Here is a 17243-nt window from a genome sequence, read left to right on the forward strand (position 1 = left end):
CTTTCAGCTTCATGCACCTGTCGTTTGTCACACGCAAGCAATTGATCTTCCATATTAGAGACACATTTTATGTCTAAATTTCTCAGGACTTCCAACCTTCCTATCAGTCTATCATGGCAACATATCACTGGATCTAGTACACCAGCTTTTAATGTATTTAGTTCTACAAAAACATTCTTGGGTAATCTTTCCCATATGCAATGATTCAAACTTTAATTTGTATTCTGAGTGCCCCCATGAAGACATTAACTAAGCAAAAAAGGGTCACTCAGGTCTCTAAAAACTGGTTTTATTTCATTCATAACAGGTTCAGGAAGAGAATGCTTATGATAGTGTATTTGACCACTTTCTTTTGCTTTTTGGTAACCACACCAAGAATCCGCTCCTTTAAGACAAAGTCCGTGAACAGGGTGGTCATCTGTGGACAACTTATGGAAGTAGGTGGCCTATACAGCTTTTCTCATTACTGTAACGTCATTCAGAGATGAAGTTCGTTTAATAGCCAGTCCATAATAATTCTGAAGGTCTATTTCAGTTTCTGTTAATCTGCCTCGGCCAGACAGAGATTTTCCAGCAGATAGCAACTTTTCTTTCATTTCTCTTCGTCGCTTCCTAAATCTAGCACCCATCCTCTTTTGCACATGTCTACAACACTCCAGTTTTATTAACAAGGTATCACCATAAACATTGAACTCATTAGCTTTATTCAAAGCTTTAGAGTTCCCATCGCCTAGGTACTTCGTATATCTAACTTTATAAACTGGCACCGACTTCTGAACTGTTTTTAGAGCTCCATCACATTCCATACCTCCACTTTAATCATCATAATTCTTAGAACACTGGTCTTCAATGTGTCCTTCAGTGTTACCATGGCAGGTGTGGCAGCACTTAGATAAGCACTCAACATCAACAACTTTTCCATTCTCCAGAGAAGTAGCACTTATATTGGACAGACAGTGCGCACCATCGAAGATCGTTGCCGAGAACATTAGAGGCACACCCGACTTGGGTACCCCAACACGTCGGCTGTCGCAGAGCACTATTTGTTCGAAAATCACGAAATGGGCTGCCAACATACCAGGGTCTGGGCACAGACATCTAAATATTTGGACAGCGTCGTTAGAGAGGCTATCGAAATTCGTACCAGTGTCGAACTCATCAACCGAGATTGTGGCCACAACCTCAGCAGGGCACGGGAACCAGCATTGAGTCTAATTAAAAAGACGATCAGCAAAGGAAACGAACGGACGAATAGGGAGGACGAGGCAATTACACCGACGCCACCACAGACGCTGACGCCAGCGTCTCACCGACCACTGACGTGCGGGCGCAGACCGCGGAGAGAACGCCTCACGAGGGGAGGGGATTTAAGACGGCCGCCAGCCCTCAGGAGTTCATGTCTGATCGCCGAAATATTGTGCCCGTTGGACACTATGGACCGGCAGTCCACCCGTGGTCTCTTCGAGCAATACATAACTTGTGTTTACAACAAGCCGTCGCAAGCGATGGGCGACATGCAGTATGTCAGAGTCCTTTGCTATATACAATGTTCATGCAAGTTTGTCACACAGTTTGTGGATCACTAATAACTGCTATCGTAGCACTCTCTGCTACGCCTGTCCGAATACTGAGCGGCCGAGGTTGCAGGAGCGGCGCTTCTGGTAGAGGCCGCTCTTGCCGTGGTGCGGTCCTAATCAGCGCACCATTGGGCAACGTCCTTTCACCGCCTTCTTTGCTCTTGCTATCTTCGTCTTCGTTCCGGCGCTTATGGCTACGCCAGAACAATCTTCTAACAAAGAAACAGCACTCAAATGTGATTTCTTAATGATAAATCCGATGCATTATTTTCCTTGTGTACGGAACGTAGATGGCGTTATTCCCATCGACTTTCTGAAATTGCCCTGAATAGCTGATCACATGCATATCGAAGGATGTAATACGCTTAATGCCAATATTACACGTGTTGAATACTGTCTGCGTGGCGTTGAAATTTTAGACACCAGCAAAGTAGCTAGAAAACTGCAATCAACATTTGAAAAATTTCCCTGTCCTCCATTGCCCCTGATGAAGAGGTCTGGGACAACCTAATTCGCCACCTTCACTGTGTTACTCCTCTGATAGACATCCTTCCACAGTTGTGGAAAATACTGCAGATGGAATGGCTCCAGTCTCTCAAGGGGACCCATTATGGACTCGGCGAATCACTTATAGCTCTGCTGGCTGCTGTGCGTGACGCATATGGCGTTTACTTGAAATACTAGCATGTGGTCTAATAATAGGACTGCAAAGTAGAGATGCTGCCCTGTGCAGTGAAGTGACGGCGCCTGTGCCCGCAGCTGGACCTGAACGCGCTGCCCGAGCACAACTCCAGCCACGCCCTGCCTTTCCGAGAGGACGCCGCAGACTCCAGCAACGGCAGCGCGGCCGTCACCGGCATTAGGTACACCTCCGCCGCATCTGAGTACTTCAAGTGAGTATCCAGCAACCTCGCAGACGTACTATCCACGGCGAAATGCATGTTATTTTCGCTACTAGTACACGTAATCCGTTGCAGAACCTCTGGTAGTAGTGTTCTAAAATCGCAGTTGTAAACAACAGTGACGACGAAAATTTAAGTCTGGCATGAAGGCAGGCTAAGACAGACAAACTGTTACACAAATTGAAAGACACAATAGAACATAGACAGTCAAGCCACGAAACACCGACGATAAGTAAATGGCCGGAAGAAAAAAAATCTGTTACAATGAGCACAGTTTCTCACACAATACCCATGGATGATACACTATCCGATCAAAAGTATACAAAAAACCCCATGTGATGCATAACTGACCAGAAGAGGTGAGCCCACCAGTATAAAAAGAGGCCAGGAGCATTGTGTTATCAGAAGAGAAGCAGTAACAGCCAAATGGGTCGATAAGGAGAACTCACCGACTTCGTACGTGGACTAGTCTTTGGATGTCTACATCATCGTTCATAATCCACAAGCCTCCGTATGATGCAAGTCGGAGGGTACCTTATACCTCTGATAATCCTTTCCTTTCCTGTTTCACTCGCAAATACAGCGAGACAAAAACAACTGTCCATATGTTCTGACCGCCAATTCGCAGTTTTTCACAAAACACATCTTTTATTGATATAAGCTCACAAGGTTGACGATTGAACAACAAACGAAAGGTAACAATATCGATGTCAGTAAAAGTCTCCTAATGGAGGTAAACAAAAGTGCACTTCTAATTTTACACAAAGGTTCGTGCTAACACACACACACACACACACACACACACACACACACACACACACACACACACACTAGTAACAGTCCAATACAGAGACGAAGACGTAATCTTCAACGGTCGCAGTACAGGAGGTCGGCATCCGGCGTGAACTGAACTTTGGGGCTGGTTCTAACCCCTAAATATCTGTCTCCAGCCAATCAGGTTTTGGCGTAGTGATACTTCCTGCAGGCCGTGGCTCGAGCTCCCCCTGCAGGAAGTAGTGCTCGGAATGTCTGTTTCCATTATCTTGTATGTAAATAGTCGTTGCTTACCATGGTGCTTTTGTTATGCCTTGGGCATAGACAACCTCGTCCTCTGTGGCGTAATATGGGTTGCCAGCCCTCAGGGGCTTTTTATGAGCTTTTTATGACCAAATTTCTGAAAATATGTGTTATATTTACGTGTACTTCACAAAACACTATCAGGATGCTGAGAAAAATAGTCTTTACACAAAAAACGTAATTAAAAACGAATATATGCGAGAAATATCGCGACATACTAATTTACGTTTAAAGCATAAAATGATAGGTTAACTCCCAACAAAGTTTCTCATCAACACCGTTTGGGTGCAGATGACAAGCAACCAGTACGAAATAACACACAAGTGGTCCTGCAAAACCATGCAGATCGAATGTAAAGGTGTTAACCAACAGAAACAATTAGTTGTTATAAGAAATTATTTCCATAGTTTTGTAATCATTTAGTAAAAATATTCACATTACAGGTTAAATAAAACAGAAACCGACGAATGATGGCACAGAGGTGCTGAAATATGTTTGGAAACTTCGAAAAAAATGGTGTTTTGCATAACTGGCGGATCTTACATCCAACAATTTTAACTGCAAACACGAAGGATACAAGAGCTACAAATCCAGATTATGAATATTTGGCGTTTGTGTACGATGTATGTGCTATCACAAATAAATTCTTTCGTTTGATGAAGTGTTAAGATTCAATTCTAGAACTATCGACATTTTAAGTACAAGAATTGTCTTTGAGCTCCTAATTTGCAGAATAAAACTGGATACTTACAATTAGTTGAAAGTTGCATAAACAAGAAATAGAAGTCAGATTAAACTTCATACAAAAGAATCATATGAACTTACCAATCAGCCATTACACACAACCTGCGGGTAGAAAACACGACTGTGGTATCGAGTATGCTAGTTGACTGCATGTCGATCAATAAAATTAGCGTTATCCCACTCTGCCATGTTATAGCGAGTGACAGGTAGAAGACGTACTCTCACATTTTCGATACTGAAATATGCATATGTTAACAATATACATTATTATTATTATTTATAAAATGAGCATGCTTGCTATTATTGGAATTTAATTGTATAATATTTTATTTATAAAAAAAATGTGAAAATCTTTGAACAGTCTGTTGTTGATAAGCAAGTAACATGGGCTCGAGTCGCGGTATAGCACGAACTGGCAGCTGTCAAAACATTTTTATGTTTTGTATCCGGTTAGTGGTTACATTTAGTGCCTGGCCTTGTTGAGAATATGTTATACAGTTTGCAATCAACGTCAGTCATTTATTATGAAGCATCAGTGTGACCATAAGCTACATTCAGAAGTTGTGCAAATGGCATTATTGATAGTTTATAGATACTTGGCAGCCTGTTACATCATGTAACTTTGCAACTGTGGCGGTAGCTATAAACAGCGCTAATAAACTATCTTTGATTTTGTTGCAGTCGCGCCATTCTAGAACTGCACGAGAGCGGAGGACTGCATGACCTGGGACAGATCAAGTGGGACATCGCGCTCTGCCTGCTCGCTGTGTACTTCATCTGCTACCTGAGTCTCTGGAAGGGCATCTCCACGTCAGGCAAGGTAAGGAGGCCACAGCGGCACTGTGTCATTTACTTTTAACCTGCATGTGGCAGTGATGATCACCGTTATTACAAAATATAGTGTGCTACAGTCAAACTGTCAATGTGGCACTTCATGTTGACGTGCAAAGTTGTATTTGAATCCAGTTAATATACATTGTAAGTAGGCTGTTTAGGTTTTTATGTTGGTAACGCTATGTAGTGCTATGTATGAAAATCGCTGACTGCGCTGTGTGCAGTCTGTGGCTGGTTGCACTCATTGTTGGATTATTCGATAGTGTAGCGCTGGGCAGTTGGATGTGAACAGCACGTAGCGTTGGGCAGTTTGAAGTGAGCCGCTAGTAGTGGCGTATGTGGGGGGAGAGATGCCAGAGTTTTGAGAGGTTACTATGAGCGGACGATCTGGACGTGTGTCCGTCAGAAAAAGGAAATTTATGCAATTGGATGTTACAGAGTCATATGACATCCAATTGCATAAATTTCCTTTTTCTGACGGACACACGTCCAGATCGTCCGCTCATAGTAACCTCTCAAAACTCTGGCATCTCTCCCCCCACATCCACCAGGTCAATACATCGTTTGTTCTCTATCAATCTTTCATTTGCTAACTATGCCTATCAGTAGTTAGTGCCTTCGGTAGTTAGAATCTTTTATTTAGCTGGCAGTATTGGCGCTGGCTGTATTGCAGTAGTTAGAGTAACGAAGATTTTTGTGAGGTAAGTGATTCATGAAAGTTATAAGTTATTGGTAGTCAGGGCCATTCTTCTGTAGGGATTATTGAAAGTCAGACTGCGTTGCGCTAAAAATATTGCGTCAGTTTAGTGGTGATAAGAATAAGTAAAGAGAAAACTGTCTGAGTACGTTTTGCTCAGCTGTTTGAAAATCAAATAACGTAAGAGATTTTCCAACACTGTCAATCTTTATATACGAAGGGGAAGTTTGAATATTTTTGCCTAAATTATAGGCAAAATATACACTGTCATCCACGTACGATAAATCTCCACATAAAACTAAAATGTACAAATTTAACGCTCCAGGAGTCTGAGAACTAAACTACAGGTTTAGGCATCAACAAGCTGACATTGCAGGTACGGGGCGAGCCAACTAAACAAGCAACACCAAAAACACGCAGATGCGTTTTTCGCAATATTACAGCTCAGGCCTATGATGTAAGAAATTTTCTGACATCCGAAAGTAAATGTTAACGTTTATAGGTCATTAATTATGATCTCGATTTTATCTTTAAAGAAACTGTATTTTTTCTGTGCCACAGAAAAGAGCCTTCGGAGACTTCATCGAAGTAACATTTATAGAATTTGATCAAATAGTAACAAGAGGACAGCATCGGAAAGCATTGTTCCGCGGTCAGGAGCAGAAGGCCCACGAGCGTTGCCCAGGGGCACCACATGTAAGCAAATATACAAATCTAACGCACCAGGAATCCGAGAATTAAACTGCAGGCTTAGGCATCAACAAGCTGGCATTGCAGGTACGGGGCGAGCCAATTAAAACAGACCGCACCAAATACATCCAGACGCGGCTGCACTTGTGCGTCTGTGCGCTAGAAGTCCATCAGTCAGTTTCTGCTGTTGTAGCCAAAGCATAACTCGAATGTGAGGCGATTTAGACTTTCACAACGTTAGGACAGTCAAAAAGCCTATATACTTTTCGTTTATAGCGAAAGTCTACAAACTATTAGAGCAGCGCTGAGATTTTATGCTGAAAGAGCTTTCGAGGAGGACTTCAGCAACATAAAATCTTTGCAAATATTATTAAAAATTTTCAAGAAACTGGAAGTGTGAGGGATAAAATACCTCAATGAAAAACAACTGGAAGCTATGACAGAAATGAAAGTAACATGTCGCTACGAGGCAACCTGAATGAGCGAGTGAAGTCTAACAGAGGAATGTTCTGCGAACATTGCATTCCAAACCGTTTAATTTTTTCCATATTTCGCTTCGTAACAGTTTAATGGCAATTACTTTCAAAATCGGTTACTGCCCTCCAAATGGTGTCTACGAAAACAGTAGATTGCTGTGGCGTGCCTATGTAAGACTTTGTTAACAGATGAACATCGTTTACAAAGAAGGGGCGAACGAATCGTTGCAAAATGCACTACTGCTCAGGAGAATATCCACGCTTGATGAGAGAAGTGGGTAAACAAGAACCTTTGTCTGCTGATGAATGGAGTGCGCTTTCTATTGATGGCATGATTCGTCCCTGTTTTATTGATGGAACTCTAAAAGTGCGACTATTTACAGTTTCCAAGAGGCGCACTATATGGTCAAAAATATCTGAACATCTGTTAATGGACATTAATATGAGCCGTGTCCACCTTTCGCCTTTATAACGGCTTGAACTCTGCTGGGTACACAAGTTTTATCTTCTGCATTGTCGTTCTGGAATAGTATTATCAACAAGGCCGCATGCGTCCATACAGGAGACAATCTTATCAACAGTCATCCTGAATTTCAAGTAAAGCTTGTCTTGAATCCGGCAGTGGCTGCGATTAAATTACACGGGAAAAACAAGAACTTTCGATCTCGAACTCGACGCAGTGCATTGCAGAGAGTTAATTCAGCTTTTAGCCACACAGAATCCAGCGGCACTGTCATTGCCCTCAGTGCATGCGAGTAAGGCCTCTCTTCGAATCCCGGCGGGGTCACTGTGAACGCTACTTCCGTCCCCGTGTATTCGTAATTTCTGCTTGTGGTTCCAGTTCGACGCCGCTGTGAGAGTATCACTGTTGCATTTTGCAGCAGTGACGACAGCAACTATCGCCATGCTGGACAGATGTTTCGACGAAATATTAAGGGACTTGCAGAATGTTACCTGGCAGAAAACATGAGAAATGTATTTGCACCTTCAGACATGGTTATCTTGTTAAACTAGTACATAAAACATAAAAATTAAAGCCGAGATAGGCACAGTCAAAACTTGTACAACAAAACAGAACTGTTTGATAAACAAATACAAACGATCCAAAGATTTTTAAGATCTTGTAAACTGGATCACTTTGGTCTTCACTGTGATAATGTCACAGTGGGTCCTAGCTCTCAGTCTCGTATTACAGACAAGCACATAAAAAAATGTACGCCATTATAGTGCATACGTTGAGACTGACGGTCGTCTCTTCGAACAGTTGTTTAGGCGGTTACTGTAACGTGTAAGTTGTTCGTATGAATAAAAAAACTAAATATTCATTGACGAATAGTAGTGCCTTATATCAAAGTACTGTTTCTTTTAAATTCTGTCCACTATAAATCGATTTTTGAAAGCCTGCGACACACATAGAAAACATTACGAAAAAATGACATAATACAAAGAAATACACACTTGAAAATGGGAATCACACGCGTCGTGTGAACTTAATAAAAAAATCAATACTGGTAGCAGAAAGTTATTTATGAACAACCCAAATTACTGTCTCTTTTGAAACCTGTACAATATGTATAATTTTTGCCCTAAAAGCTTGGGATATATTCTAGTATTATAGTGCTACTGTTAATTGTACTATAGCGTGCTATATTAATTTTAAGAGTTTTTGTGAAGAAACACACCACTAAGGCAACAACACAGACGACTGTCAACTGTTTTTAAAGGCAACGCCACTAACGTCGATGCAGAAACTTGTTTATAAACACATGCCTCGTACCCACTGGCCGTTCTAGACATCGTGCCACCCGAAAAATTCGTACACATTCAAGACCGTTGATTAATGGCTCTGAGCACTATGGGACTTAACATCGATGGTCATCAGTCCCCAAGAACTTAGAACTACTTAAACCTAACTAACCTAAGGACAGCACACAACACCCAGCCATCACGAGGCAGAGAAAATCCCTGGCCCCGCCGGGAATCGAACCCGGGAACCCGGGCGTGGGAGACCGTTGATTACTTGTCTGCTGCGCGGGATTAGCCGAGCGCTCTGTGGCGCTGCAGTCATGGACTGTGCGGCTGGTCCCGGCGGAGGTTCGAATCCTTCCTCGGGCATGAGTGTGTGTGTTTGTCCTTAGGATAAATTAGGTTAAGCAGTGTGTACGCTTAGGGACTGATGACCTTAGCAGTTAAGTCCCATAAGATTTCACACCCATTTGCACATTTTTTTGTTACTTGTTTCAAATTAGTTAGTTAAGGATCCTCTACCGTCCGTGTAATTTTGATTCTAAATCTTTAGGACATCCTTGAAAGGTCTTTCAGAAGGTTAAGTCATTTCATAAATTGTATCTAAATAAAATCCTCATCCTCAATGTGCTCGTATATCCAAGAGACCCATCACCGCTAAATCCTTTGAATATGACTCACGTAATTTAAAATAATGAATCGATGGTTCTCTGCAGCCGTAGGTCGTTCAGCGAATTTTGGCCCCCTTAGTAGTCTCTTTCGACTGCTGTGGGTAGTAAACATTTCTGTGGCTCATGCGCAGTTTTTTCACAGGCTATACAGGGTGTTACCAAAAGGTACGGCCGAACTTTCAGGAAACATTCCTCACACACAAAGAAAGAAAATATGTTATGTGGACATGTGTCCGGAAATGCTTACTTTCCATGTTAGAGCTCATTTTATTACTTCTCTTCAAATCACATTAATCATGGAATGGAAACACACAGCAACAGAACGTACCAGCGTGACTTCAAACACTTTGTTAGAGGAAATGTTCAAAATGTCCTCCGTTATCGAGGATACATGCATCCACCCTCCGTCACATGGAATCCCTGATGCGCTGATGCAGCCCTGGAGAATGGCGTATTGTATTACAGCCGTCCACAATACGAGCACGAAGAGTCTCTACATTTGGTACCGGGGTTGCGTAGACAAGAGCTTTCAAATGCCCCCATAAATGAAAGTCAAGAGGGTTGAGGTCAGGAGAGCGTGGAGGCCATGGAATTGGTTCGCCTCTACCAATCCATCGGTCACCGAATCTGTTGTTGAGAAGCGTACGAACACTTCGACTGAAATGTGCAGGAGCTCCATCGTGCATGAACCACATGTTGTGTCGTACTTGTAAAGGCACATGTTCTAGCAGCACAAGTAGAGTATCCCGTATGAAATCATGGCGGTGAATCGAGGAAGTATAGTACATACAGACGAAAATAAATAAGCTCTAACATGGAAATTAAGCGTTTCCGGACACATGTCCACATAACATCTTTTCTTTGTTTGTGTGAGGAATGTTTCCTAAAAGTTTGGCCGTACCTTTTTGTAACACCCTGTATAACTGCTTGGGTGATGCAAAAAAAAAAAACACCACATTTCCAGTTTAGCACTGATGACGATGTAGCAGAGTGTGTTTAATGGTTCAAATGGCTCCGAGCACTATGGGACTTAACATCTTAGGTCATCAGTCCCCTAGAACTTAGAACTACTTAAACCTAACTAACCTAAGGACATCACACACATCCATGCCCGAGGCAGGATTCGAACCTGCGACCATAGCAGTCGCGCGGTTCCAGACTGAAGCGCATAGAACCGCTGGGCCACTGCGGCCGGCTGTGTGTTTAATGTGTCGCACTTTCTATTGTCGCCTTCTCCTTTTCTTATTAATGAACATACGAAGACAGTTTCACAGATGGTATTATTTGCTTGTGTTGAATGTCTCAGAAAGCGTTACGTGTGCGGACTGTAATACTGCCCTTCAACACGCCATTTCTAGGAAGTGAAACACGCGAAACATTGTTCTGCGTTGCAGGTGGTGTGGTTCACAGCGCTGTTCCCGTACGCCGTGCTGCTGATCCTGCTAGTGCGAGGTGTGACGCTGCCAGGGTCAGCCGAGGGCATCCGCTACTACCTCAGCCCCAACTTCGCAGCTATCAGAAGCGCCGAGGTGAGTGCGAGCTCTGGCCCCTGCTTCCAGCTGCACTATTCTCTACCACCTGGACTTACCAGCTATCATCTCGACATCATCATCGCAGTCATTAGCAACCCCGAGGCGACAACCGACTCTGACCTTGCATTCCCGTTACGTACACACCACTACCTCAGTCCTAACTTCACAGCTATCACAAGCAACACTACTCTGTATCCCCTGTGCTTACCCACTACATCAGCATCAATATCGCAGCCATTAGAAACACCTAGGTGATAGCCAGCTCTGACATCTTCTTATGTATGCACTACCACCTCAGCCCCAACTTCACAGCTCTACACACGCCTTTCCAACATCGCTATGCTGTATCACTTGTTTTCGCCTACACCTAGGCCCCAACCCTACAGTCAACAGAAGTGTTGAGGTACATACCAGACTAAACCTCTTCATTCCACCATCACTATTCGAGGATTACCAGCTACCATTTCAGTCCCAGCTTCACATCATAAGTATCAATATTCTGTGTTACCTAGGTGTACTCGCTACCACCTTAGTTTAAACTTTGCAGCTGTCAGAATTGCCCAGGTATGTTCTAGCTCTGGCCTCTCCTTACCAGAACCAGTACTGTGTACCGCCGGGGCTTACCTGCTACCAACTCGTCCCCAACTTCGCAGTCATCAGGAGTGCTGACCACTCTTTACCAGCGCCACTATTCTGTGCCGACTAAGTTTATCCCCTGTTACTTCAGCCTTGGCTGCCCAAACATCAAAAGCTGTAAAATACTGAACAGTAGGGATGCAAATTTTAAAAAAAATATTGATATATGTTGTGTCGATAAATATTATGAATATCGATATTTTTGCAATAGGAATATCTGTATATTAATATAAAGATTTTTTCGCAGCATAAGCGAGAGGAATCTTGGGAGTGAAACACTTCTGATATGTTCCCGAAACTTTGTACTTACCACATAAATTTCAGACAACAAGATTCCATTTTCCATTAAATAGCCGTGCAGTATTGCGCATGAATTTTGTACCGACTCTACGTTACTTTCACAGTGAGTCTATCTTTTCTTGATCCAGGCGCTCAGAGAGTAAGGAGAGCGCACTTTCTGCCTCATAGGTATGGGTGGGAAGTGGTAATTTGCAACATTCACGTACAGTTCTGTCACTAAAGGTCTACCTCTCGCACCTCGTACCTATCATTTGCAATGGTAGAAATGACAAATGGAAGTAACAGACTTTCATGAATAGTCAGTATAGATACATTCATCCCAAATCTGGTGCTCATTTGCAAAACTGCATATGAAATTAAATTAAGTAAGTACAGGGTGGCGCAGATGGATCGGGTGGTTTTGAAGTGGACTGTACGTCTGGAGGGGGGGAGCCAGGTGTTCGGCGACTTCGTCCTGTGGTGGGGGGGGGACGGGAAGTTTCAGTTGCAGGCTGGCAGTCAGTCGCGATGGCTACGTGGTCCGTTGAGCATCGTGTTTTCGCAGTGGAAGAGTTCATACGCAATAACGAGTCAATTGTTGCTGTGACGCGTGCCTTTCGCCGGCGTTTCAACATCCCACCTCGCGGTAGTGTTCCTAAGCGAGATACGATATTGAGTTGGGTGCATAATTTCCGCACTACTGGTTCATGTGCTCCAAAATGGACGCCTAGACCGCCAACAATAACAACGCCTGAGAACGTGGAGCGTGTGAGACGCGATGTCACTGCGAGCCCACGTCGATCAACGAGACGTCGTGCTCAAGCTCTTGGAATGTCACGTCGGAGCCTTCAAAGGATTCTTAACGAAGAACTGAAATTCCACCCCTATAAAATCCTGTTGGTACAGAAGATTCTCCCAACAGACCATCTTCAAAGGCTTCAGTTTAGCCAACAGATGTTGGAGTTATTGGAAGATGTAAACCTGATTATCATGATGTCTGACGAGGCTCACTTTCACATTAACGGATACGTAAACAAGCAAAATTGCCGTTACTGGGCCGACACTAACCCAAGAGATCTACACCAACGGCCTCTCCATAGTGACAAAGTGACGGTTTGGTGTGGGGTTTCTAAGGTAGGGATAATTGGTCCTTACTTTTTTGAAAATGAAAGGGAGCAGGCGGTTACTGTTAATTCGCAGCGTTATGTGAACATGATTGAAGATTTTCTTCTCCCACAACTTGAAGAGAACAATTACGACATGGGCAATATGTGGTTCCAACAAGACGGGGCAACTGCACATACCGCTAGGATATCAATGCAAGCTGTACGCGCTCTGTTCCCTGGCCGTTTGATTTCCCGTAATGGAGATGTCCATTGGCCCCCTCGCTCGCCGGACCTCACGGTATGTGACTTTTTCTTATGGGGCTATTTAAAAGCAAGGGTCTACATGAACAAACCCCGGACCATTCAGGAGTTGAAGGCAGCAATTCACACCGAAATCACATCAATTCCTGGTGATGTGCTTGAGCGGGCAATGCGGAACGTTAAGGACCGACTCCAAGAATGCGTCGCTCGAGAAGGAGGGCATTTGATGGATGTAATTTTTAAAAACTAACATTACTATTTTTTTGTTAATAAACTTCCATTGTAACTACACGTTTTGCACTTTATTTCAATCCAATACCTTTACAATTGACAGTTTGACAAGTATTTTAAAACCACCCGATCCATCTGCGCCACTCTGTAGTATACTGTTACAGTTCAAAGATTGGTAGTTGCAGGTTGGGGAAGAAATCTGCCAGTAAGAACCTAGTGCCTAAGAGTCAAGAAAAGACAGATAAAAAATATCACTTTCAATATCTAGTTTCTAGTATCGATTAAAGGACATATCGACAATACGGATATCGACGGAATATTTGCAATATCTCTGTAAAAGCATCGATATTTTGATATATCGACATTTTAACAGAATCCCTACTTAACAGCTCAGGGCTCTCCTTCCCAGCATCAATATTCTGCAACATCGGGACCTAGCGCCGGTATCAGTTTCTGCCACAACAACAATGTTGTTCAGACAGAAAGCACTAATACAAATTATTTGAGAGGCATTTTAGTTATGACCACAGAAAACGATAAGTCTGTGACAAATGAGCATTCTCAAGGCAAAAGTGGGCCTTGGGCCTATCTGAGGCAGCTGAAAAGATTTATTTAGGTATTAGATTTTGCTCAGTGGAAGAGGAGAAGGTGAGTAAGTGGACCTTCAGAGATAGTCGACCACGATAGATACTGATCACTTATTTAGGTTCGTTAAGAATGTAAACATTCTAAACATCTAATAAATCCCTGATTGTACAGTAGGTCATTACTAGAACAGCCCGTTCGATCTAGAGAATGAAATAGAAATATGGAAGATCCCACTGACATCAAAGTTATTAAAAACAGAATACGAGGTCAGTTGCTCAGGGTGACAAAGAAAATCGAAAAACAACGGTATTGAACTTTTTCAGGAACCATCTATGCCTGCCTGAAATCCATACGTATTATAAAAATGGATATATGTTTGTGTGTATGTATGTATGTATGTATTTTCCACGTTTTCTCCTAAACCACTGGACAGATATCAACCACACCTAGTACACATATCCTTTAATGCCAGGCAGCAAATGCTGCGGGGATAAGAACCACCTACGTGTCAAAGTTCAGGAGAAATGACTTCATAAACAATGAGGTTAGTGAGAAACTGCCGCATCATGCACGACGTTTAAATATATTACTTCTGTGCTAATAACTGTATTTGCAAACACATTTCGCTGACAGTATCCACATATGCCGCTGAAGTGCGGATAGGCACTTGGTGCAGGGAGTGGCAACTGACCCTTAACATAGACAAATGTAATGTATTGCGAATACATAGAAAGAAGGATCCTTTATTGTATGATTATATGATAGCGGAACAAACACTGGTAGCAGTTACTTCTGTAAAATATCTGGGAGTATGCGTGCGGAACGATTTGAAGTGGAATGATCATATAAATTTAATTGTTGGTAAGGCGGGTACCAGGTTGAGATTCATTGGGAGAGTCCTTAGAAAATGTAGTCCATCAACAAAGGAGGTGGCTTACAAAACACTCGTTCGACCTATACTTGAGTATTGCTCATCAGTGTGGGATCCGTACCAGATCGGGTTGACGGAGGAGATAGAGAAGATCCAAAGAAGAGCGGCGCGTTTCGTCACAGGGTTATTTGGTAACCATGATAGGGTTACGGAGATGTTTAACAGACTCAAGTGGCAGACTCTGCAAGAGAGGCGTTCTGCATCGCGGTGTAGCTTGCTGTCCAGGTTTCGAGAGGGTGCGTTTCTGGATGAGGTATCGAATATATTGCTTCCCCCTACTTATACCTCCTGAGGAGATCACGAATGTAAAATTAGAGAGATTAGAGCACGCACGGAGGCTTTCAGACAGCCGTTCTTCCCGCGAACCATACGCGGTTGGAACAGGAAAGGGAGGTAATGACAGTGGCACGTAAAGTGCCCTCCGCCACACACCGTTGGGTGGCTTGCGGAGTATAAATGTAGATGTAGATGTAGATGAATGTACCTATACAAAATACGCTGCCCGAAAAAAAAAATTAGTAGGCCTGGAAAGACGGCGTCGATTTTGATCCGATGAAGGCATATGCCACCTGGGGCATAGTAGAAGTACCGATAATGGTTTCAACGTCGTCCGGCGTAGTAGCGTAGCTACCAGAGCGCCATATGTGTCGACATTTTAAGAGGGAAATCACACAGCCAGAGGACTCAATGTGGTCCAGAAATGTGGAGCAAGCAGGCAGTCATGTGGAATCTCCTCGTGCTTCGTGCAGCCAACAAAGCGAGTTTGAAATGGGGTCAAATTGTGCCTTCCAAAAGGGGGGGGGGGTGGTCCTTTCGGAGAATTGCCATAGAAGTTGAACATGCTGCTCAGTTGTGGAACGACAATGGTATCAACAGTCACGTGAATGTTCTCATACCCGAAGACGAATTTCTGAACGTCCAAATAGCACAGACGACCACCAGGAATGTCGTATTATAAGGGCAGCAGTGACAGATCGTACAGTTACCACAGCACAGATACGAGGGCTTGTGATCCCAGATGTGTCAACAAGAATTGTTGCGAACGAGCTATTAGCAGTGGGGATAGGGGCAAGGACGCCTTTAGCTCGTCTCCCATTCATGCCGCAGCAACGACGTGCATGGCCTGACTGATACCTTCAGAAGATCACTTGGAAGATGGAATGACGCGCCGTAGTCTTCAGGGATGAAAGCAGATTCTTCCTGCATGCAAGTGATGGTTGTTTGCGCTTACGACGTAGGTCTGGTGACCGCTGTCTCGTAGAGCGCATTCGTCTGAGACACACTGGCCCCCCACCTCAGGCCATATGATCTGGGGTGCGATAAGCCAAGTCTATCGTTCACTCTCGATGTCTCTGGAAGAGAGGCTAATCGGCGCTCGGTACGTACAGAATTTTGTTACATCCATTCTTTTGCCGTTTCTGTAAGAGGAAGGTGATGTTTGTTCCAACAGGCTAACGCTCACCCACACAACGCCCGTGAAACTAAACGTTCTCTGCAAGACGTGTAGCAACTTCCCTGACTAGCACGATCTCCGGGTTTGTCTTCAATCGAGCACGTATGGGATATAACTGGACGAGATGTGACTCGTATGACTCGTCAACTAACAACTCTTTCGAAACTACGTGAACAGGCGAGCAGGCGTGGCATAACGTATCCCGGGACAATATTCGGCACGTGTACGATCGACCGGATGCCAGAATCAACGGCGGCACCCCTTGTAGTCTGCACCACGAACTAATATAGGTGTTTCAGCATGGACTGATAACTGGTACCTCAGAACCGCTTATGCTGTTGCTCTGTAATCATTTCATTAATTCTATGTGCGCTGTTGCAATTGAATAACTTGAATGTTTTGGAAACCTCTAAAAGGGTGTACTATTTTTTTTCCGGCAGTGTACATTATTGTACTACTCGTAGTCCAAGAGATATGACGTCATAAGCACTGAGACACGAGAAAAATGCCGTATAATACGTGAAGTTTTAATGCAGTTATTCTTTGGAAATTTGTGGTAAGGTCTTATGGGACCAAACTGCTTAGGTCATCGGTCCCTAAACCTACACACTACTTAATCTAACTTAAACTAACTTAAGCTATGGACAACACACACTCATACCCGAAGGAGAACTCGAACGCCCGACGGGGCGAGCCGCACGGACCGTGACAAGGCCCCTCAGAGCGCGCGGCTACCCCGCGCGGCAGATTATTCTTTACTGCTGAGACACTCCTACATACGAATTAACTTAAGGAAATCCCTGACACCTGGC

The 17243-nt window shown here is 43.6% G+C and overlaps 1 protein-coding gene across 1 annotated transcript in view; it reads left to right on the plus strand.

Annotated features, from left to right (window-relative positions):
* LOC124777598 (sodium-dependent dopamine transporter) overlaps positions 1 to 17243 on the plus strand; it is a 360017-nt gene that overhangs the window by 223025 nt on the left and 119749 nt on the right. The window contains exons 5-7 of the mRNA XM_047253064.1: positions 2337 to 2470; positions 4982 to 5120; positions 10809 to 10943. Of these exons, the coding sequence (XP_047109020.1) occupies positions 2337 to 2470; positions 4982 to 5120; positions 10809 to 10943 (408 nt within the window). The remainder of the gene's footprint in view (positions 1 to 2336; positions 2471 to 4981; positions 5121 to 10808; positions 10944 to 17243) is intronic.

Source organism: Schistocerca piceifrons, chromosome 1 (genome assembly GCF_021461385.2).
Source record: "Schistocerca piceifrons isolate TAMUIC-IGC-003096 chromosome 1, iqSchPice1.1, whole genome shotgun sequence".
Taxonomy (NCBI): Eukaryota; Metazoa; Arthropoda; class Insecta; order Orthoptera; family Acrididae; genus Schistocerca; species Schistocerca piceifrons.